Here is a 23,382-nt window from a genome sequence, read left to right on the forward strand (position 1 = left end):
TTTACGTTTACAATTGTACACATACGGTAACTTTTCAATCTGGACAAAGGCTATTGTCACTACAGACAACACTGTTAACATTGATAATTTCTCACCTTTTTTTGTGGATATAATACCTTGAATTTTGCCATTGGTATCAAAACTAGAATTTGTAATTCCAGCCATGTTATAATTTTACTATTGATGAGCAGGAAGTAAAATCACATGCTGCAGATTTTTCTCATTTAAAATTTGTCAATTCAACATTTGCCGTGCAATCTTATGGTCAAAATAATAAGAAATATAGACTGGCAAGAAAAGCCTGTGATATTGTTGATCAGGTATACAATAATACCTTGAAAATAGAATGACAGAAAATGACTGTTTAATACTACAAAAACAAATCCTCTTTGCCTATTACATGTTACATTTTGAAGAGCTTTTACAATATTAATCCAGCAGAAAATCATTAATTGATGTTGTTAAGGTTGATAGTGAGCATTTACCTTGCCAAACTGCCCTCAAAGGAACATTAATAGTTACCTCACCATGTGAACGAAATAAAACATCTTGTCAAATTCCAGTCTTTGTTATAATAACCCTATTTTGTTTTTATTACCAAAATCTTAGATTTTCACATTTACCACACAATCTCCCTCTTATCTAGTGAATTCTCCCATTTAATATCTTATGTTATTAGCGTAATATACCTTGGAACATTTTTTCAGTGGCTGCACCAGTCAGAAATTGATTGTTATGTCATGATATGGACAATGATGTTACATTATGAAATGAAAATGATGCAACAAAATTGATTCCTCCTTTTGATTTTATCCGCCATATTTTGACTTTAAAACCTGACAAACTTTATTTATTCTGAGTTATTCAAATTTGTTTTCATACATCATTTTATGAAACTTGTCTTCGAGTTTTGATTTTTGCTCACCAAGGCTCATAAAAATGAAAAAATAAAACCCAAAAGGACAGGGCTATTTCATAAAATCTCACGTAAAATAGAAAACCCCTTGTAACACACTTTTATATACATCAACACAACATATGTACCAGGGTATACACATTCCAACCAGGGACTAGGATGTATTTATTGCATCAAATACACTAAGGTCACATCTGCACTGACCGTTTTAGACATAACTTCTATGCTGACCATCTGAAATACTAGGTCACACTATTGCTGACCATCTAGGACTAAAGACCACACCTGTACTAACCTTCTGGGACACTAGGTCACACCTGTACTGACCTTATGGAACACTCGGCCACACCTGTACTAACCATCTGGGACACTAGGTCACACCTGTACTAACCGTCTGGGACACTAGGTCACACCTGTACTAATTTGGGACACTAGGTCACACCTGTACTGACCTTATGGAGCACTCGGCCACACCTGTACTAACTGTCTGGGACACTAGGTCACACCTGTACTGACCCTATGGAACACTGCCACACCTGTACTAGCCGTCTGGGACAAGAGGTCACACCTGTACTGACCTTATGGAACACTATGCCACACCTGTACTAACTGACTGGGACGCTAGGTCACACCTGTACTGACCTTATGGAACACTCGGCCACACCTGTACTAATTTGGGACACTAGGTCACACCTGTACTAACCATCTGGGACACTAGGTCACACCTGTACTAACCGTCTGGGACACTAGGTCACACCTGTACTGACCTTATGGAACACTATGCCACACCTGTACTAACTGACTGGGACACTAGGTCACACCTGTACTAACCGTCTGGGACACTAGGTCACACCTGTACTAATTTGGGACACTAGGTCACACCTGTACTGACCTTATGGAACACTCCGCCACACCTGTACTCACTGTGTGGGACAAGAGGTCACACCTGTACTGACCTTATAGAACACTCGGCCACACCTGTACTTACCGTCTGGGACACTAGGTCACACCTGTACTAACCGTCTGGGACAAGATGTCACCTATATCTGCACTGACTTTCTTGGTCACTAGGTCAAACCTGTACCGATCATCTTGGACAATATGTTACGCCTAAACCGATTATCTGGTACACAAGGTCATACCCAAATTGACCATCTTGGACTCTAAATCACACTTGTACTGACCCCCCTGAGGCACTAAGTCACACCTGTATTGACCATCTAGGACACTGGGCCTCACCTGCACTGATTATCATGGCTACATGGTCGCATCTGAACTGATTATCTGGACACAGGGTCACACCCAAGTTGACCAACTAGGACTTAAGTCACACTTACACCGACCCCTTGGGCATTAGTTAAAACCTGTATTAAACATGTGGAAAATAAGATTAAACCTGTACTGACTACCTAAGACAGCCAAACCTGTACTGATTTTGGATGGTTTTACTATCTGGGACACTACATCATATCTGTGCTGTACCTCTGAATTACAAGCTCACACCTATACTGACTATTTGAAAAACTTTTTACAGATGCAACGATTATCTGGAACAATATTGATTTGTGAGTGACGGGCAAAAATTCTGTATTTTATACAACATTGATTTGTGAGCGACAGGCAGAAATTCTGTATTTATAACTGCATTGATTTGTGAGCAACGGGCAGAAATTCTGTATTTTATACTATGTTGATTTGTGAGTGACGGGCAGAAATTCTGTATTTTATACTATATTGATTTGTGAGCGACGGACATAAATTCTGTATTTAATACTGGGTTGATTTGTGAGTGACGGGCAAAAATTCTGTATTTTATACTACGTTGATTTGTGAGTGACGGGCAGAAATTCTGTATTTTATACTACATTGATTTGTGAGTGACGGGCAGAAATTCTGTATTTTATACTACGTTGATTTGTGAGTGACGGGCAGAAATTCTGTATTTTATACTACATTGATTTGTGAGCGATGGGCAGAAATTCTGTATTTTTATACTACATTGAGTTGTGAATGAAGGGCAGGAATTCTGTATTTTATACTACATTGATTTGTGAGTGACGGGCAAAAATTCTGTATTTTATACTACATTGATTTGTGAGTGACGGGCAGAAATTCTGTATTTTATACTACATTGATTTGTGAGTGACGGGCAGAAATTCTGTATTTTAATACTATGTTGATTTGTGAGTGACGGGCAGGAATTCTGTATTTTTATACTATATTGATTTGTGAGTGACGGGCAGGAATTCTGTATTTTTATACTATATCGATTTGTGAGTGACGGGCAGGAATTCTGTATTTTTATACTATATCGATTTGTGAGTGACGGGCAGGAATTCTGTATTTTTATACTATATCGATTTGTGAGTGACGGGCAGAAATTCTGTATTTTTATACTATATCGATTTGTGAGTGACGGGCAGAAATTCTGTATTTTATACATTGATTTGTGAGTGACGGGCAGAAATTCTGTATTTTATACATTGATTTGTGAGTGACGGGCAGAAATTCTTCTTTTACTTCTTCTTTCTCACAATAAATAGATCTATAACTTTTTAGGCTGAAATCATGTACTACTAGTAGATGTTTATGTAAATTTGGGAGTTAGCGGCAAAAATACTGTTTTTTTAACTATAGATTTGTGTGTTTAAGGTATAAATCATAAACTACTGGTATAAACTGTTTTTCCATATAAGTCTGTGAGTTTGCTTCTTGTGGCAGTGACAACAGAGAGATAATGTTTGGAAGGAATGGCTTTTACTGCGTGGTATAATATACAATGACAAAATTATGTATCAAATGTTGACCTATGTGTAATCACACATAAATATTATTTACATAATAGATTACATTGTTTGTTGATAACAAAACACTGATATACAAGTACAAACAGGGACTAATACAGTCTTATCTACCAATTGCACTTAAATATTTGTTTTTTGTGTTTTTCATGAACACGAACTTGCATCACAAACAGTATACAGACTTCGGACTACATTGTCAGCTAACAACTTGAACAACCTTTATGTAAACAAAACAGAAATGTCATCATGTAATAAATAAAGATAAAGGGTACATCATAATTCTTAATGAACACCATATGACAGGATTTCCAATTGTCATTCCACACACAAAAAGTAAAAACTGAAATTTACTTCGCATAGATATCTAGTTTCTGGTACTACTTGATCTCAAAAAGGAATACATACTATCAATAATTGTGTACCACAGAAACAGTGTACACAGATGTACACACCTGTACTGCTACTGTGATGTACCACAGAAATAGTGTACATAGATGTGTACACCTGTACTGCTTTTGTGATGTACCACAGAAATAGTGTACACAGATGTATACACCTGTACTGCTATTGTGATGTACCACAGAAACAGTGTACACAGATGGACTGACCTGTACTAATATTGTGATGTACCACAGAAATAATGTACACAGATGTACACACCTGTACTGCTACTGTAATGTACCACAGAAATAGTGTACACAGCTGTGTACACCTGTACTGCTACTGTGTTGTACCACAGAAATAATGTACACAGATGGACAAACCTGTATTAGTAGTAATGGTAGCACATCTTTTTGTTTTTATTTTTTTAGTTTTATGTGCTCTAGTAATTTACATAATCAGGGAGATATAGAAGTCAGATGAACACTGAAAATACAAGGGAACAGGCATGAATAATCTGTTAAAAACAAAAGGTTTTAGATGACTTTAAGTAAATAGATATATGACTTGACAACTACAAACACATTTGTATAAATATACCGTATACAAAATTTGAGACAATCGGTCTGTTTTTTGTAAGTCTATGAACACACACACCAGCCATTAAAGAGTACACCAGTAAGGTTTGATGTCTAAAAGAATGTTATTTTTTTTTACTACAAATGCAGAGTATAGATGTCAAACTCAAAGGCAGATAACTATTTGATCCAGTGTTATAAAATCTGTTAAAACCTGGAGTGTAAAAATCTATTTACCATTAATCTTGTGGTCCAAGTGAGTAAGGCAACCATTATTCCTAAGTCTGTTTACCATTTGACCTGTCCAAGAGTCTGTTTATCTTTTGAGCAACAGTCAAAAAGGCTGTTCAATATTTGGCACATTGTCCAAAAATCTGATTACCATTGGGCAAAAGTTCAAAACTCTCTTTTCCATTTTGCCTATGGTTCAGAAATCTATTTACTGTTTTGTCTGGAGTCCAAATATTGATGATCTCAAGATTGCTGATAATAAGAGTTCACCTAAAATTTAAAAAAATATAGTTCATAACTCAATTTTACATTCTGTTTACCAGAAGATCAATATTCAATGCCTGAAAACCATTTATCTTGGACTAATTAATCATTTACTGACCAACCAATCAAGTACAAGGACCATTTGTATGGTATGGTAGCAAAATTGGACCCAGACTTATCAGTACAAATTTGTAAATTCACACAATACAGCTGGTAGCTACTGCTGACGACCAACACAAAATACTCACAGATTGTGCACCATGCATAGGTGATGATCACCACTGGTTTAAGAGAAGAATTAAAATAATATAATCTTCACCTGTAAATATCTTTGTTATAAATAAAACACATTTCATACTAAAACAAGAAATGATGAGCAGAATCACATTTCTATGGAGATCATTGAAAAACAGATGACAATCTAGGTCTGTCAAGTAATGACAATAAATAAATTACCTGTACTACAGTATGAGACATCAAGTGATAGTATCCATTATAGCTGAACCCACACCACTCGCATGTACTTGTGGCTCCTCCTTCCCATACCACTCAGACATGTGGGTGGCTCCTCCTCCCCATAACACTCAGACATGTGGGTGGCTCCCCCTCCCCATACCACTCAGACATGTGGGTTGCTCATTTCCCACACCACTCACACATGTGGGTGGCTCCTTCTCCCCACACCACTCACATGTGGGTTGCTCCTTCTCCCCACACCACTCACACATGTGGGTGGCTCCTTCTCCCCACACCACTCACACGTGGGTTGCTCCTTCTCCCCACACCACTCACACGTGGGTTGCTCCTTCTCCCCACACCTCTCACACATGTGGGTGGCTCCTTCTTCCCACACCACTCACACGTGGGTTGCTCCTTCTCCCCACACCTCTCACACATGTGGGTGGCTCCTTCTCCCCACACCTCTCACATGTATTGGTGGCTCCTTCTCCCCACACCACTCAGACATGTGGGTTGCTCTTGTTTCCCACATCACTCTCACATGTGGGTTGCTCTTGTTTCCCACAATAATCACACATGTGGGTGGCTCTTCCTCGAACACCATTCAAATGAGTCAGTACCAGAACATGTTTCCATAAAAACCAACACCAAGCAACTCACACCTATTTGTGGCAACTTCCCACAAGAATATATTAGAACATTTCTTCATGACAGCCATTCCCACTTCAATCACACCTAATATTTCTTACTAGAGTCTGAGAACCTGTCTTCATGACCACCAACACTACACAACTCACACCTGTCAGTGACTACTTACTCTTACAGTATCAGAGGAATCTCTGACTACTCCCTATCTATTTATACGATTTATCTTGGGGCGCCATTCTGATGGAAACTATTTCCTGGTACTTTAATAAAGGAGTTAAATGAATGCACTTATTAAGGCACATTTGAAATTTTAGCACATTATACAATTCTACTACATCAGTGAATGGGATCACTCACAATATTTTACCACAGAAAACATCAACAATTTGCACTTAGTGCTATCATTTTTAGCACAATGCTTCCAATACATAAAAGAACAAAGATTACTGATAAATGTATTTTCATACTGTTATGTAGAACTGAAAACCAACTAAAATATAGATTCACATTTTTAGTTCATTCTTTCTTTGCGCCATTTTGAATTACAGGATTTGATCACAAATTTTTTTGAAAAAAAAAATATATATAAATATATGTATATCATTCAGTGTGTATATATTGCAGTACAGTGTAAAGAACACAATGAAAAAATTTACAGTTTCCTTCAATCCTATTTGTAGAAGTTAAGGGAAAACCTACCCTAGGGTTGGTTTGTGTAGGTCTTCCTTTTCTACTCTTCTTTGATCACTGAACAGTTCTTTCATGTAAGAAGTGACCAAGACTCAAGGGTAAGATTTCCATGCACTGTCTGATATGGGGATATCCTGATCTTGTTGACAGAAAAATTGCTACATCAGATGCACAGCATGGAGGAACATTTAACATTGTTTAACACTATGAGGGCCTACAAACTTACACATACCAATTTAAAATCGTCATAGAAATTGAAAATCTTCACAAGCCTCAACAATCAATATAAAAATACAGTAAAAAAGTATCTCTATTACAAGTATAAAAGCATGATACTAGGTGAAATTTGATTTCCTACAAATTTGAAAAAATTAACAAAGGGAGGTAACAAATAAGTGCATGTGTGAAAATGTGGGTTAGTTGTAAATAATATGGTATATAAATCCATATAATGGTTATTATCAACTTAACCTGTGTTATAATGAGTTGTTTAAGGAAGACAAGAGACACCATGTAACTAGGACTGTGTTGTATCATCAGAACAAGACCAATCATCAGACAAATTAACATATAAAGTTAAGCCACACATTATCCCACAGTACACAGGAGTACCACAGGTCACAGGCTCCCCTGCATGGTGGACATCACGTCGGCATCACACTAATGTGAAACTGAAAATTCTTGAATTTTAAAAAGATTTTCAAGATACTTCATCATTATCGATCTGATAAAATCATAAAAATATACTTTGACTGTAAACTTTCACTAATTTCTAGTAAAATGGTTGTATTATAAACAGCTGATCACTCCCAAACATTCCACACATACTGCTCCATCCCTTTACAACCTAACATAATTATTGCTAAAATGCATTAATATCACCTCACCATAGAAGTCAGTAATAAGGCCAGTGTTTCATTTTCATGTAGCTATACACCATGAGGACCAGTAGCTATTGAACACATATATAAAAGGCCAGTGTCCAACTTACAATTAAACCTTCCACCATTAGGTAGTCAACAACCTGGACTATTTAAGATCCCTTCATAAAACACCAGAGAGGTGATGACTCTAAAATAATATTTTTATGGCACATACTTAAATATATGTTCAACATATACATTTGTATGGTGGTTCCTAGGTAGTTTAAACAAACTGATCATTTGTTCACATTCCAAATACGTTTAATCACATCGGTCACAAAGTTACATATTCCATGCTGTCACTTATCTGTTAAAAATGAAACTGATCATTAAATCATCATCTGATTTTGGGGAGAATTTACTAATATCAGTCGATGGTACCTATTTGCATTCTTTGCGGAAAGAATGGCGTTGGCTCTATACCCCTAAGGATATTTACATTTTTGGTGCAAATAAAATATCATCAATGAAACGAAAAGGTTATACTGATGGTAATATTCCACACAACTCACAGCAGTCGATACATAATATTATACATGATAAACAGAGCACCATATCACATTTTGTCTCATTTCTTGTCCTTTGTAGCACAAAAAAATGTAATGTTGTGTATGAGGGCTTCCATGACAGGATGAATGAAATGATATAATGGATTGATATAATACTACATAATCTATTCAGACTGACACCATTTCACTACAATATACATAACATTCTGAGATAATCATCCCTTTAGTTTTACAATAAGTACCCCAGCCAGCAGTACCTAAATCACAGTAAAATCATCCATTGGACTGCAGCTCTCACTAGTTTGGACTAGCAAAATATGCTGTCTGTTTGAAACACAAGTAAAAATGAGTGGACATGTTTGGCAGGATTTGAAAACTGCACAGCCAAACATTGGTGCCCTGACATTTAATAAAAGCCACGGTCATACTTTTGTTTCTATGTTTTGAGTCAGTAATCTGTTCTGCTGTTGAGACTGTTGAGATTGTTGAGGCTGTTGTTGCTGAGACTGTTGCTGTGGTAATTGTTGCTGTGGTAATTGTTGTTGTATATGCTGTTGTTGGAACTGTTGCTGTTGCAACTGTAGCTCCTTTTGACGTAACTGTTGTTGTTGATGCTGTAAATACTGCTGTTGAAGGTGAAGTTCCTGCTGCTGCTGCTGAAGATGAAGCTGTTGCTGGTGATGTTGCATGTGTTGATGTAGCTGATGCTGTTGTTTTGGTATCTGTTGTTGTTGTTGTTTTAACACAGGTTGTTTTCCTGATGGTTCTATTTGGTGCCAGTGACCTTTATTTTGGTTGCCACTGTTCTGTGCCATCATCTTTTTCTGTAGTGCCTCTTGTAAGGCTGGTAACTGTCGCTGTAACAGATCATGATGTTCGAGATTCTGGGGTAACGCTAACTGCATTGGTAATTGAGGGGTCTGTGGTTCCTTTTTATGATTATCCATTGCACGGTTCAGGGCAATACGATAACTTTCATAACTCATCACAATTTGTTCCAGTTCTTGCTTATGTAATCTCATGAGCATAGCATCGTAGTGTTCCAGTTGACTGACAGTGAACAGGTCCCACTGCAACACAAATCATATCACATGAGAAGTAGTTCTGACTTGGATTCAATGTCCATCATTTGTCAAAGAGAAGTAGTATTGACTGTATACAGTGTAAACATGGGGGCATAGAGTAGTATTACTTTGCTGGATTCATACACTGTTTGCTATAAAGTAATTAAGAATTGAAGAGCTAGATGGGAAAAGGGACTTACTCAATAACTTATTTTGATCTGACAGAAATCTGTCCAATCAAAAACAAATTTTAACGTGCATTATCACCCTTTTTCAAAAAAGATATTTAAATGTTCACTGAAGAAGTTAATTAAACCTATGCCTTCTACATTCAGAACAATATCTGGTACTGTATAGGGTATTACGTTCCATAATGCTTACCTTTAATTTGTGGTCGTGCTCTGGTGCACCTCTGGAGTACACACTCAGCCACTGAGGGATTTCTTAAAATATGACAAGTACATCATCAAGTTAGAAACACTACTGGTAGTCATCAAATGCCAAAAAACCAGTAAATTCTTTCAGGTGAATTTTAAAGTAAGTTCCACAATAATGAAATAAAGTATGCGTTAACATCCAAAACCCATCAGAAAATTGTTAACCTTAATACTAACATGGTCAATAGAGTGAGCTATCAAAACCAATACACAAACATGAAAATTAACATTTGAACACATCACTTTCTTAGGCCCTCTTCTTTCATTCTAGGACATGCCATGGTCATAAATTGTCTTCATTTTTACGTTACCAGAAATATTGTTGTAAAAATCCAAATAAAAATTTGTACCTATCTCAAAGTAGGAATTTGTACCTGTATATATAAGTAAGAATTTGTACCTGTATATATAAGTAAGAATTTTTATTTGTATACATAAGTATGAACTTACACCTGTATTTAAGTAATGATTTGAACCTGTATATATAAGTAAGAATTTGTACCTGTATATCAGTAATGACACTTCTGTATGAAAGTAAGGTTTTGTAACTATATAAGTAAGAATATAAATCAGGATGTGCACCTCTATGTAAGGAAGAGATTTGTACCTGTATATAAGTAAGGATTTGCAGGTACTAGGACATTCGTCTGACGAGCTGGCCGGTACTCTATCTGTTGTGGGAGCCCAGGTCGCTGAGGGAACTGGAAGGCAAGGCTAAACTGTGGCATGGTTGGAGCACAGGGATGCTGATACTGTGCTATCTTCATGAAGTGACTGTAAATAACAAATGTACTTAAATATATGTGCGTAAATACAATATACTGATCATTAGTGATTGTAAATATGATTCAAAAGCCATAATTGACAAAAGCTGAAAATATCTCTGAAATTTTATTTTTATCAAAAAAACATTTTACTTGACATAATAGACTCCAAATTCCTTGGACTCAATCCTCTCCCATCCCATCGGAAGACTCTCCTTTTCAAATGGGTGACTCCAATGGGTAGTCTGGGTGTTGTGGTCAATGTAATATTTTCGCCCTCTCACTGTCCAGTCTATTGACCACCCTGTTGGTAAGGCCATCTCATCCTGACCAGGGAATCCACTCGATGCTATAAACATTAATTAACAGTAATAAGCTTAGCATAATAACCTTTCAATGCTGTAAACCTATTAACATCAGTTTTGTTTATCAACAGTCATCTTATTTTAAATACTGGGATAGCAAGAACACTGCAATCAGAATAAAACCAGAGCATTTGGACTTGGTGACAGGTAAATCATCCCATTTGTTTTAATCCTTAACATTACATTGTATGCCTTACTTGTCATTGATACTTAATCTAACCAACTTACAACCAGAGGAAGGGACGTTTGTCTGGATTTCCTTCTGTGTGGTGGCATGTAGACTTTGCTTTACGATTTGTCCCCCAGGATTCTGCTGGGCGTAGTGTTTACGTATTTCTTGGTGATACTGCTGGATTTGGTAATTTTCATCATATTGACTGTGGTAGTCAAAATTACTGTGATAATGACCAGATATGTCATCCTTGTTGTCTGTAAGATTCCAAGACAATATAACTTTATAATGCTGATTACATGTCATTTCATAGGCAGGGCATTCAGTAGTTACTGTGTTTAAATCTCAAAATTGTATTTTGACTCTTGAGTGTGAAGAAACAAGCCTATTTCAAATATGTTTTGACCTTCAGATTTGTGATTTGACTTCTGAAATTGCCAAATTTCAAGGTTCAACTGAATGCTTTCACTGATATTCATTGCAAAATTGTCTTTAAATTCATGTAATTCACAGACCGAAAATAAAATTTATTTTCAATACAGCTTCTTCCAGTACATGTTAGAAATAAGATCATCAACAGAATAACGATATTTCAGAACATTTTCTTCAGGTTGGCACAAATAATTTCAATAGAATGTATGTTCTTGTAACACAACCAGTAGAATATTTGAATGTGACGTTTCGATGATTAGTCACCTTTACCAGAAAATCAATGTCTGATGAAGGTGACTGTGTAGTCATTGAAATGTCAAACTCTAATCTTCCACTGGTTGTGTTATAAAATCTTCTATTCTGTGACAATGTTTTCTGAATCTTTAAAACTTGCAATTGTGCAACTTTATAATTATGAAACGCTTTGCACTTACCTTCTCTGATGGCTCCCAAACTACCGAGTCTATTTGACTGTGACACCTGTGCTGGTTTCACCTCCTGGATGAAATGCTGAACACCTGATCCACCACTTTGGTACCCAGAGGACCCAGTGGTTGTACGACTAGATGTTGACCCCTGAGTGCTTAAGGAGCTGTTTGACCCTGTATTAGCAGGTTGGTAAGGAAAACTCCCTGGTTGAGACAGATTAACATTGGGTTTATGAAACTGTTCGCCACTCTGACCAGTTATGTGCATGTTCTGTAATCCATGTGTGAGCTGGGACACCGGCATCTGTACTGGTTTGCTGAGAGGCAGTTTTTGTGGCTGTGACTTGTTAATATGAGACTGTACTTGGCGTTCATATGAGCTGCTTGTGTTAGTGAAAGTCATCTGTGATGTCGGCAGGACAGAGCGTGACACAGGTGGGCGGATGATGGGTTGTTGAGGTACATAAAATGCTGGTGTTTTTGAACTCCTCCTCTGAAAGTTTGGTGTCTGTCTCACTGGAGTATGGTAATCTGTAAAAACAATTGCTTAATTACATCAAATTCATTATTGTTTAACACAACCAAGGTTAGAAAGCAAACAAGATGGCATACAAAGAAGAAAATTTCACATTTCATAAAACTGGTACCAATGATTTCATTTTCACTTTTATAAGAATTTAATAAAAGTAATAAAGGCAGCTATTGTGAAATTTTCACAATGAACACTTATATTGAAAAACTCCTTCATAAAAAAATAGCTTATTATTTCATTTAATTATTTGAAACAAACAGCAACTTCTTGAGAATGCTTAAAAAAATTCTGATATCAAATGAATAAATTATTTCATGTTCAAACACACTGACATTGTAATTTTATTTACATAAACTACATATATAGGTCTACTGAGTGACCGTATTGATAAACAGCAGCATATCATTGAGGCATACCCTGGTACTCTCAAAAATGTAAAATAGTATTTTTGTTTAGGATTGTAAACAAATCAATTTCTCTTGAATGACTTAATTGATAATAAATTGTGACACCTGTAATACCTGCTTGTGGTGCACTACATAATACAGGTAATCAGTTAAATTGGAATATCACTTTGACAGTATATCAGCTTATAATAAAATCTAATTATCTTTGAACATGATATCTAGATAGTATGTATTCATGTTTTCATTGCCATGAAATATTGGATAAACAGTTATGTTTAAGGCTGTACTAACAATAACAATGATAGTTACCTAGAGACATAGTGTTGAAAATCTCATTAAAGCTAAAATGTTCATCACAAACTTGGAAATCTTTTTTCCTGAACAAGGAATCCAGATGACTTTTTAAAAAAGTATCCCAGTCACGGTTGAAGTCCATTGTTTGAGACAAGATTAATGAAGGAAATTTCAACATGTTAACTGTACATCCCAACTTACTAAAATGATAGTCTAAAAGGAGGAAATGACACCCTCCTACATGGAATTTTAAGTACATACCACTAATGGAGTTAAAGTAGATAATGCATGCACAACTTTACTATAATTAGACCAGGGATCACATAGTCATTACACAGTGGTAATGTACGTAATGACAGAAAAACTTAGAGGAAACAAATATAATGTATCTTTTATCAATAAATTCAGAAATGAACATATTACAAATTGTCCTTTCCCACCTACACTGACCATACAAGGACTTAAACCTCAGGTCTCCTCTACTTTATACAGCTGTGTTTATATAAATGTAACAATATCAGATGAAGTAGTGGCTACATGTCACGTCTAGAGGAAGTTACATGCAGACGGTAAGGCTACTATTTAACACCAATGCACCTGGTTCAGATATATATAAGACAAATGAAGTAAATCTATTGTTTATCATGTAATGAATGTAAAACTGGCTTTACACAGTATACAGACTGGAAAATTGTTTTTTGTTTTTGGCTTTGTAATCAAGTCTGATGATGTTTCTGTTGGCACATTTGGTGATTTTAGAATAAATGTCACTCAAGGTGTCTCATTGGTACCACACACATTAAATAAATATCTGTGACATCTAGAAAATATGAGGTTTGTGATTGTGATCAGCTGACGGCAGTTTCATCTTCCAAATATGACTAGGCCTAAGCAGTAGTGGACACGATACTGATCATGAGAGAACATGGTTCCATGTCTCAAAATCCTCGTTATTTACTTAATTGTTTTTAGGTGTAATCAACATGTTATTTCATTTACTATGATCATCGATATATTTGCATTAATTTTTGATGTGAGATTTCTATTAAGACATGATTTTTTATCTCACTACTTATGTGACAGAAACCATCATTAACCATGTATAATGATAATGAAGATTGCAAAGGTTACAGAACAACTTCAACGGTAACTGTAAATATATATAAATGCTACCTATTAATTATACCAAAAATCCTAATGGCATGTACCATCCACCTACTCTTCCATGCTGTAGCAAAACAGAAAAGGATTTCACATCAATAACCTTCAAAATTAATGAAGTTCCAATTAATCTAAACTAACCCATTAGCATTATCTATCTGTATATATGTATGGTTATCACCATATCTTCCCAACTAAGTCATTGTTGCAAGAGTTTTATTTAACATTTGGAACATTTAAAGATTAAAGTTATTTACTTTTGGCATCTATGGAATTTTCAATTATAGCTATACTTGTTTCTCAATCAACAAAATCACAGGATATATTTCGTTCAGATTACATAGATAAATGTACTGTTGCCTAAAGGTCAATGTTTCTTGAAATTAAGAAAATAAAGATATTGTTCAGATCTATTATTATTAACTAACAGCTAAGATTTAAATGCAAGTGAAATAACGGATGATTCACGATGCAAAAAGATGGATGAACAAAAAATTGCAAACAAGAGATAGATATTAGATATCATTGCACACATACATATGTGTTTAGCAATTACTTTTGTTATCAACAAACGGCAAAATGAATCTTGCTGCTGACCCTAATATTGACCCATTTCAATTATCCTATTCAATAATGATTTAAATGACAACACTTATTGTCTTTTCCCTACTCCCTACCCATGATCATCTACCAAGAAAAGAGCCAAAGTACAAATGCATACCAGTATGTGAAATTGATTCCCCTGGGTCCATGATACTTTTAAGTAACAGAACATATTGTGATTAAAATCCTAATATCAGCTCACACAGAAATATGGAAAGCTTTCATGCAGCCCACACATGACCACACCCTCTGTTTAAAGTCTCCTTCACTATTAGTCATAACTCTTCTCAACAGTTTTGGTCAAGATCTAAACAGCTCTTCTGTTAAACCAAGCTTTTAAATGAAAAAACTTGTACAAGTTGTTGCTGGCAGATAATGGATGCTATACCATGATCATGATCTACTAGTCAGTTGGGGTCAAAATGTGATTGCTGATAAAATTATGCATGTAAAAGTTTATGTTGTGAAACTGTATTAGTACATCTTGTACATGTATGTGATTAATGATAAATAGCATCAGATACAAAATGTCAATTGGCAATTGGTATATTTGTGAGAGTATCACATAAACATAAAACAAATGATGAGGCTGTTCACCATTGAAACACACCTTGGTAGTCTGAAGGATTCTGACTATCTATTTCTGATTTTATCTTGAAAAGGTAAAAATGAAATGATTGATACAGTCAGAACCTGTAAAATCTTAGTAGAGGTGGAATTCTGTTACCTGTAGGTGATAGCAGACGTATTTGTTTATTTCATGTAGATGTCCTTTAATATCTATATTGTTTTGAATGCGAGTCATTTCGATAACAAGTCATTTTGGGTGTCCCAAAAACGATTTAGGATTTGAAAGAGATTTTTAGGATTTGCCCAGGATGTTTTGGTACCTCCATAGAATCTGACAATATGTTATCGTAATTGATTTTCTTGGATTTCCTTTTTAATTTCATTAATGGGGTTTTCTGTGATGTCACCAAATCTTGAAGATTTGGTTACATTCAATATTATGATATGTCTGACAGTGTCACCTGCTGTTGCAGCAATAGCACAAGGGTTTGTAGGATTGACAGTTGCTTCTAAATATTTATTTAATATTGATCAATTATTGTTACATAAACTAATCAATTCAAAATGAAAAAGGAAATGTGAGCAAAACACAAGATGACAATACATCAACAATTGTTTTTATTGAAAATTAAAAATGAAATAATAAGTGTACGTATAAAAATGTATTATTGTAACAATTTACAATTTTTGAATAATCATAAAAAAATAATAATGTATATGGGAAAAGTTTCATCTCATTCGAAGCCTCTATTTAATTATGTAAATCAGGCAAATACTGGCAATACTCTTGAAAATAATTCAATGTTCTTTGACAGTGATCATGTAACATCGGTCTACCGTACCAAGTATCTGTTTTAAACAAATACTTTTAGAGTCAGTCATTGCAATTATTAAAATCAATGACTAAAGTAGAGAAACAACTTTTTCATATGTCCCGAAACAACCCCAGTAAAGTACCCTAATGACTGCTGTGTTTCTCCGGAAACGATTTGTTACCGAAATGACTGTAAACAACCAAGTATTCAGAATTACTTACTCTGTCTATAAATAGTAACATAGTCATTACATACTCACTTCTCAACATAGGTGGAGTGTCTCTTTTGACATATTTTCCAGCAATGCCATCATTTATTCCGGATGCAGAGTCTTTCTTTTTTGGCAACATTTTGATTGAATTAGTTTGATGAGAGTTCTGCAGCTGTCAGACTCCCATCAACACAGTCAACAGTCTTCCTGTACTTGTTGATCTAATGACCAACTGTTGCTCACGAACCATTGAGAGTCGCCTCAGACATGTAGTAACAGATGCAAACTATTCTGTATATACAAAAGATAATTAGTTTATCAATGTAACCTAGTTAATTTATTGATTTTGTTATCCTATTTATCGGGAAAAAATCCATGCATTCTGCACATTCTCTGGCAGGTCAAAGAAATTCCAATACAACGACACCGCCCTATTTTGTAAATATGATATCTGCATTAGAAACTCATACTTCTTGTGATTGTATACATCATCAATATCCCTATACTCTCCAAACATTTCCATCCTTTATGAAGCATTCCGTGGCACAGATAATGACAAATACAATCGAATTAAGTTGCTTTCCGGAAATGTTTCAAGGTGCTCGCTATGTGAACTACGTCACGGATTCTTCACCGGAAGCTACGTCATGACGCCATTGTGTGTATTTTCCTTAGCAACATCACAGTAAGGATTGCAGTGTGTAGTTTAGCAACAACAAGCAAGCACCAAGACCAAGTATTCTTCATTAGAAGACTGGGAGGGAATCGTTACCTCATTGTGATATGAGTAGCGATAAACCACAGACACCAGTCAACATGGATGTCAATATTAACCCGAAAGATCAGCAATATATCAATGCAAAATCATATCTTCTCACTTCCAGCACAGACACAGGACTTAATTTGTAAGTAGTCACATGTTTGTGTATGAAGCCATTGTTGCTATGATTTGTAAAACTGTTTTTCATACATTCCATCTTTGAATGGAGACATGTACTTTAGTGTTATACAGGCGAGTTTCTATACTAATAATTCTTGAACATGTACAATGCGTTTTAGTTGTTGACAACGGTATGCGAGTGTTTGTTTTCCCATTTACACTTTTATTGCCGATTGGGAGAAATGATCATATATACATACTAATATTGCCCTACTTGTTATACATTCATTTACATGTATGAAATATATCAGGGACGTAATATATCAGGAACGTATAATACAAAGAGATGGGAAACTGACTATATCTCTGTGTAATGCTGTAGCGAAGAAATTCAAGTTAACAAGCCTTGCTGTTTTCATAAACCAGTTTTCTCCTAAAGTTCACAACAACTCTTTTCAAAATAGACAGTTTTAGAAAGCTCATTATATTTTCAAATTGATTGAGCTAACTATTATTATGACATAAAAATTCTGTTAACTTTTGAAATTTGTAAAACAAAATGTTTAACCTGTTTACAACTTCCCTTCGTTGTATACAACCTTCTGCTGAAAATATGTAGAAGTCATCTTTAAATTAATGGCATACCAAGCTGAGTTATATTCCAATTGACTGATGTTATTATTGTGATACATCAGTCTTATTCAATCGTATTATTTTGTTATGAAAATGAACTTAACTTCTGACTGGCCAACAACATGGCTCTGGTTATGCCAGTCACAGTAACTACATCATCGAGGCACAGGTAGATGAGATTTGATAACAGCAATAAGAAGAGGGGACTTCACAGCTCAGTGAACAAACACAAAAGCTAAAACCAGAAAAGTCTCCACTGGGCCTAGTTTCTTACCCTTCTGCATTATAGGTCCCTGAATGTATGACACTTGTTCAAAAGGCTCTGATCAAAATGTCTCTATTTACATTTTTATTTTTGTGTTGGTCAAGATCAGCAGTCATTGGTATTTGTTATTAGACAATATCAGAAAAATAAATTTTAAATTGATCCATAGATAATGGCATTGATATTTAAAGTTTCACATATGCACTGTGATTTAAAGTTGAATGGACTTGAACAAGTAGCAGTATAAAGTGGATGTTATCAACAGATGTATATGTAAGTATTGTAAGAGATTATATTTTTTAACTTGTATTTCAGATTTGACCATTTAAGTGGTGTCCTGACAAGGATTTTAGATGAACGGCCTGGCAATGTAGCTGATGTTTTTGAAGATATCAGCAAAGACACCAAGAAAGCCAAATTCACCTCAAAGGTTGACACTGTTCAAGACAAGTTAGACAAGTCCACTGAAGTAGCTTTAGCACATGTACAGAGGAAGTTGTTTGCTGTAAGTATTTTTTGCTTTTTTAAAATTTGATTTTATGTTTTCCTAAAAAAGACAGATTGATGTCTTTCGGTTGTTTCTCACATGACGTTAATTCTGTTTTTGATAATTTTTTAATTAAAGTACACTGTAGCTATAATTTGTTTATATAGTTGATGTACTTTGAACAGTTTCTTTCCATTTTCAAAATTTCAATTAAGCAGACTGAGAATGAAATTATAAATGGACCAGTTAATCAACTTCATACTTTTAGATACACTTTAAACAAAAATTACAAAATGTTGATTTCAGAAAGGAGATGGAGAAGACCAGGATCAAGATGCAGATGATGAGGTGGAAACTCCACTGCCAAACCTTATGGAACTGTGTTTTTTCTTTGAACAAGCAGGAATTGGGTTGAATCGTGAAGAAGTAATCAGAATATGGCTTGCTCTTAAAAATCTTGTAGACAGTCACACTTTAGCACATGTAAGATTCTGGGGCAAAATCTTTGGTAGAGAACAGAACTATTATGTTGCTGAAGTGGAATACAGAGAAGGAGATGAAGAGGAGGAAGAAGAGGAAGAGGTGAATTAGTTTTGGAAATCTGAGACAATATGATAAGGCTAATATTTTAATATTGAGTCATTCAAATTCCACACGCATTGAAATTTTAATAGACTAAAAGTAAAAATGATTTGACTCACCCAAAATAATGCTAAAGACCTCAATGCAGAACACCTATATCACACACATGATTTAATTAATTAATTACAAACACCACCCAAGTTACTAGATTACTACTGAAAAGTATGTTTCATGGCACTTATAATAACAAACCAGAGACTCACAAATATCAGTGTAATATCAACTTTCATGTCTTCATTTTTATGCCTTTACATGCTGATTTTGAAATTTAACTTGATGATTTAATATTTTAGCCTGAAGAACAAAATGAAGAAGAGACAGCAGAGAAAGATGAAGAAGAAGGAGAAGAAGGTAACTATTGTGCACCTAAATTATATGATCATATTTCTTCAAAAGAAGTAATTTCTAGTGGACTTTTTGAAAAATAATTTGGTACTGACTTTTCATCCACTGTAAAATTTTAGTACATAAATCTACCAATATTTTCAGGTAATGAGAAACAATATCATGTGACAATTTAAAGATATTGAGCAACACATTATTGGACTAAATTTCAAATTTTTGTTTGATCATTGTTACAGAGGAACAAGAGGAGGACGACACACCAAAGTCAGACTTCAAACCCCCACCAGAAATACCCAAAGAAGAGAACAGAACAGGCACTAACAAAAAGACCTACTTCGTGTGCAATGATCGTAAGTTTTATATGTACATTGGAAAATTTAGTTAACTTGATATTTTGTTTTGAATGTTAGCATCTTTTATCCTATAGCTATACAGTGAAATATATCATTATAAGGAAAATTATATCTTTTCATTAACAGCTGGAAAACCATGGGTCAAACTTCCTCCAGTAACTCCTGCCCAAATCGCTCAAGGCAGGAATATCAAGAAATTTTTCACTGGTCGTCTTGATGCACCAGTAAGTGTTCTTATTAATACACTATTAAAATAAAAGTTCCACAAGAAAGGTTTGTTGAACAATCTCATTTGTTACGCGATGTATTCTTTTTTATACTTTTCACCAGTAGAAATTGCTGTGTTTGATTGTAACTAAACTTATCTTCCATAGGTTGTCAGTTATCCTCCATTTCCTGGTAATGAGTGTAACTACCTTAGGGCTCAAATTGCTCGAATCAGCTCTGGAACCCATGTTTCACCACTTGGATTTTACCAGTTCGATGAAGAGGAAGAGGAAGAAGAGGAGGGAGAAGGTGTGTATAGTTACATGACGCGGAGTAGGAGTTTCTGTGCAGTTTGATAAAAGACTCTTAGGGCAGCTTTGCAATATGTATATAATTTCTATTTTATGAGGCAAGATTTAAACTCTCCTTTACCTATTTTCTCCTATTTACAACAACATTGCAAAATTGTTTTAACAGTATACTGGGTAAGTCGGTTCTAACTCATCAGTTTTTAACTCACCAGTTACAAATAACAAAAACTACATCTCATACACTTAATTCTTGTTTTGTACATGCATGTGTTTTTTCATGTTTTGCAAAATTTGCCATGCTATGAACTTTACTTTTTTCATATCAAAACTCACTTAAAAGTTTTTGAAAGGTGGATCAGTTCATATTATATCAGCATACCCCTCACACTCTTCCAATTTGTTTATTATAAACTTTTTGCAATGGCTGCTGCTGGTGAACTTGGCAATCACTGGTTGCACTTATTCTAGATTTACCATAGTCCTAATAGATGAAGTGTTGTCATACTTTAAGCTAACCTATTATGGCAAATTCTTTGCAAGTGGTATGAAATTAGAAGACACAACATCTGTTGAAAAAACTTAAAAAAACAACAAATTTAAAAGATTTGTATTTCAGAAATATGTCTTTATTCTTAATTCAGCACGTGATCACTTTGTGACCAACCTGGACTTTGAGGGTCTTCCCTTGCGTGACCTGACAGACTCTTCACTACAACACTGGGTACATCATGTACAATACATCCTGCCACAGGGTCGGTGTCAGTGGCACAACCCCATCCAGAAAAATGAGGAAGACTTTGAGGATGAGGAAGAGGAAGAGGAAAGAGAGGAGCCCGATGAGCTGACTCCAGAGCAAGGACAACCCTTATTAACTCCTCTGTCTGAGGATGCAGAGATAGTGAACTTGCCCCCATGGACTGCTAAACTGTCATCAAACCTCATCCCCCAGTATGCCATAGCAGTGCTTCACTCCAATCTCTGGCCAGGAGCTCATGCTTTCGCCACTGGAAAGTAAGTGGCATTTATAGATTGATGTGCTTTTGTTTAATTGTCTTAAATGTCAGAAGTTACAAATCACATGATATATGGGTGGTAAATCTGTCTTATTTTTTCATAATTGTTCTTTTTTTTATGAAACTCCTGGGATACTTTAGTGAGTAATGTTTTGATCTATAATTACAGGAAGTTTGAGAATGTTTACCTTGGATTTGGCCACAAATACAACCAGGACAACTACAGTCCACAGCCCACCCCTGGCATTCAGGACGAGTTTCCAAGTGGTCCTGAGATTACTGAAGTTGAGGATCCAACAGTTGAGGAGGAGAATGCACTCCGACATGCACAACAGGAAGCTGCTGAGGCTGCTGAGGAGATGGAGGATGCAGAGGAGGAGGAAGATGAGGATGATTAGATTACATCTCAGTGACCCGAAATTCATCAAATTATCATTGGACTCATCAGTCTAACAAGCCAGTTGTTTCATTCTTTTGATAAACTGTGATAATCAATCTATATTTTGAACATGATTTTGTTCCCAACACATCTGTGGATATTCAAATTGACTAAAAAAGTGAGAAAAACTGCTGTTAAAAGATTGAAGGCCTTACAAAGGAAGGATATACTTGTTTTATACAGAAACAATCCAGAGAATGTCATGTATAGATTGTGTATAATATTTATTATCAATTGCAATTTGTTCACTCAAGGATGTTTGGTGGATGTATACATCTGCAGGCAATACTTCCCCAGAGTGCATGCTTACTTACATAATACAATTGTATTGTACAGAAAAATAAATGTATGATAGAGTAAAATATTCTGAATAAATCTTTGGGTGTTTCCTTTTATGTAAATTATGTTAAACACTATTATCATAATTTCTGTATGATGAATCCTGTAATTACAAATTGATTTTGATATAGTAGTATGTTAATGACTGTTGGATTTGTTAATTGTTTCAGAGAACTATTTGAAAGTTATGATCTGAACAATGTTCATCAATCAGAACAATATGAGGATCAACTTTTTTCTCAGCACATTGCACTCCTGAGTGAACAAAAGGGCCATGAGAGCAACATATTAATAAATACATCGCAAAGACACGGGGGCCACTTCTCAGCATTTTCTTGTCAATGGTATATGAGTTGCTGTAACACATTTCCCTCCGGGACTACTTGTACTCCTTTGCATAAGTATCTGTGTGGGTCGGCAGCTATTCAGATTCCAAATGATGTTGTTATCTATGTTGGCATCCATAGCAACCAAACGGCTTCTGATTGGTTAAATATTTGAACATTATTCCAAAGCACCCAACTGCATTTGTTTTTTCAAAGCAACCAAACTGAGGACACTGATTGGCTGAAATGCCTGACTGTTTCTTACAAAAACATAAATCTTACACATAGTGAGACACTCCCTTGTGATTTCTGGCATTATTGTGATAGTTTGGGATAATATCTGAACAGTAAATATAATGGAGACTATGGGACATACTACAAGTTAAGGAAAGGAAATACAACAGTTCAAATCATTAATGTCTGCTAAATGAAGTAAGGAACTTATTATTTTACTGGTTTTCCACCATTATTTTCATTACAAGCT

General features: G+C 35.3%; 2 protein-coding genes across 2 annotated transcripts; one reads left to right on the plus strand and one right to left on the minus strand.

The window, feature by feature from the left end:
- Nucleotides 1-3,656: 3,656 nt before the first annotated feature.
- Nucleotides 3,657-17,251, minus strand: LOC132558579 (protein salvador homolog 1-like). The gene is made up of 7 exons (XM_060223168.1): nucleotides 16,707-17,251; nucleotides 12,072-12,596; nucleotides 11,262-11,462; nucleotides 10,822-11,017; nucleotides 10,512-10,678; nucleotides 9,849-9,910; nucleotides 3,657-9,473 (listed from the first exon to the last, which is right to left on the minus strand). Exons 1-7 carry the CDS (start codon nucleotides 16,795-16,797, stop codon nucleotides 8,826-8,828), a joined length of 1,890 nt encoding a protein of 629 aa, XP_060079151.1. The 5' UTR covers nucleotides 16,798-17,251; the 3' UTR covers nucleotides 3,657-8,825.
- A 153-nt stretch (nucleotides 17,252-17,404) lies between these two features.
- Nucleotides 17,405-22,558, plus strand: LOC132558686 (radial spoke head protein 4 homolog A-like). Its single transcript, XM_060223284.1, has 9 exons — nucleotides 17,405-17,563; nucleotides 18,752-18,941; nucleotides 19,230-19,505; nucleotides 19,859-19,916; nucleotides 20,147-20,260; nucleotides 20,390-20,487; nucleotides 20,638-20,779; nucleotides 21,423-21,792; nucleotides 21,964-22,558. Exons 1-9 carry the CDS (start codon nucleotides 17,442-17,444, stop codon nucleotides 22,190-22,192), a joined length of 1,599 nt encoding a protein of 532 aa, XP_060079267.1. The 5' UTR covers nucleotides 17,405-17,441; the 3' UTR covers nucleotides 22,193-22,558.
- Nucleotides 22,559-23,382: the final 824 nt, after the last annotated feature.

This window comes from Ylistrum balloti, unplaced genomic scaffold (assembly GCF_031769215.1).
Source record: "Ylistrum balloti isolate Yb309-2 unplaced genomic scaffold, AGI_CSIRO_Ybal_v1 Utg369660, whole genome shotgun sequence".
NCBI classification, from domain to species: domain Eukaryota; kingdom Metazoa; phylum Mollusca; class Bivalvia; order Pectinida; family Pectinidae; genus Ylistrum; species Ylistrum balloti.

Coding starts and splice junctions, on each gene's coding strand:
- LOC132558579 (XM_060223168.1), bottom strand. CDS start 16,797: ATGTTGCCAAAAAAGAAAGACTCTGCATCCGGAATAAATGATGGCATT. Junction 11,463..12,071: donor TTTGGGAGCCATCAGAGAAG/GTAAGTGCAAAG, acceptor GGAATCTTACAG/ACAACAAGGATGACATATCT. Junction 11,018..11,261: donor AAACGTCCCTTCCTCTGGTT/GTAAGTTGGTTA, acceptor TAATGTTTATAG/CATCGAGTGGATTCCCTGGT.
- LOC132558686 (XM_060223284.1), top strand. CDS start 17,442: ATGAGTAGCGATAAACCACAGACACCAGTCAACATGGATGTCAATATT. Junction 18,942..19,229: donor TACAGAGGAAGTTGTTTGCT/GTAAGTATTTTT, acceptor TGTTGATTTCAG/AAAGGAGATGGAGAAGACCA. Junction 20,780..21,422: donor GGAAGAAGAGGAGGGAGAAG/GTGTGTATAGTT, acceptor TTCTTAATTCAG/CACGTGATCACTTTGTGACC.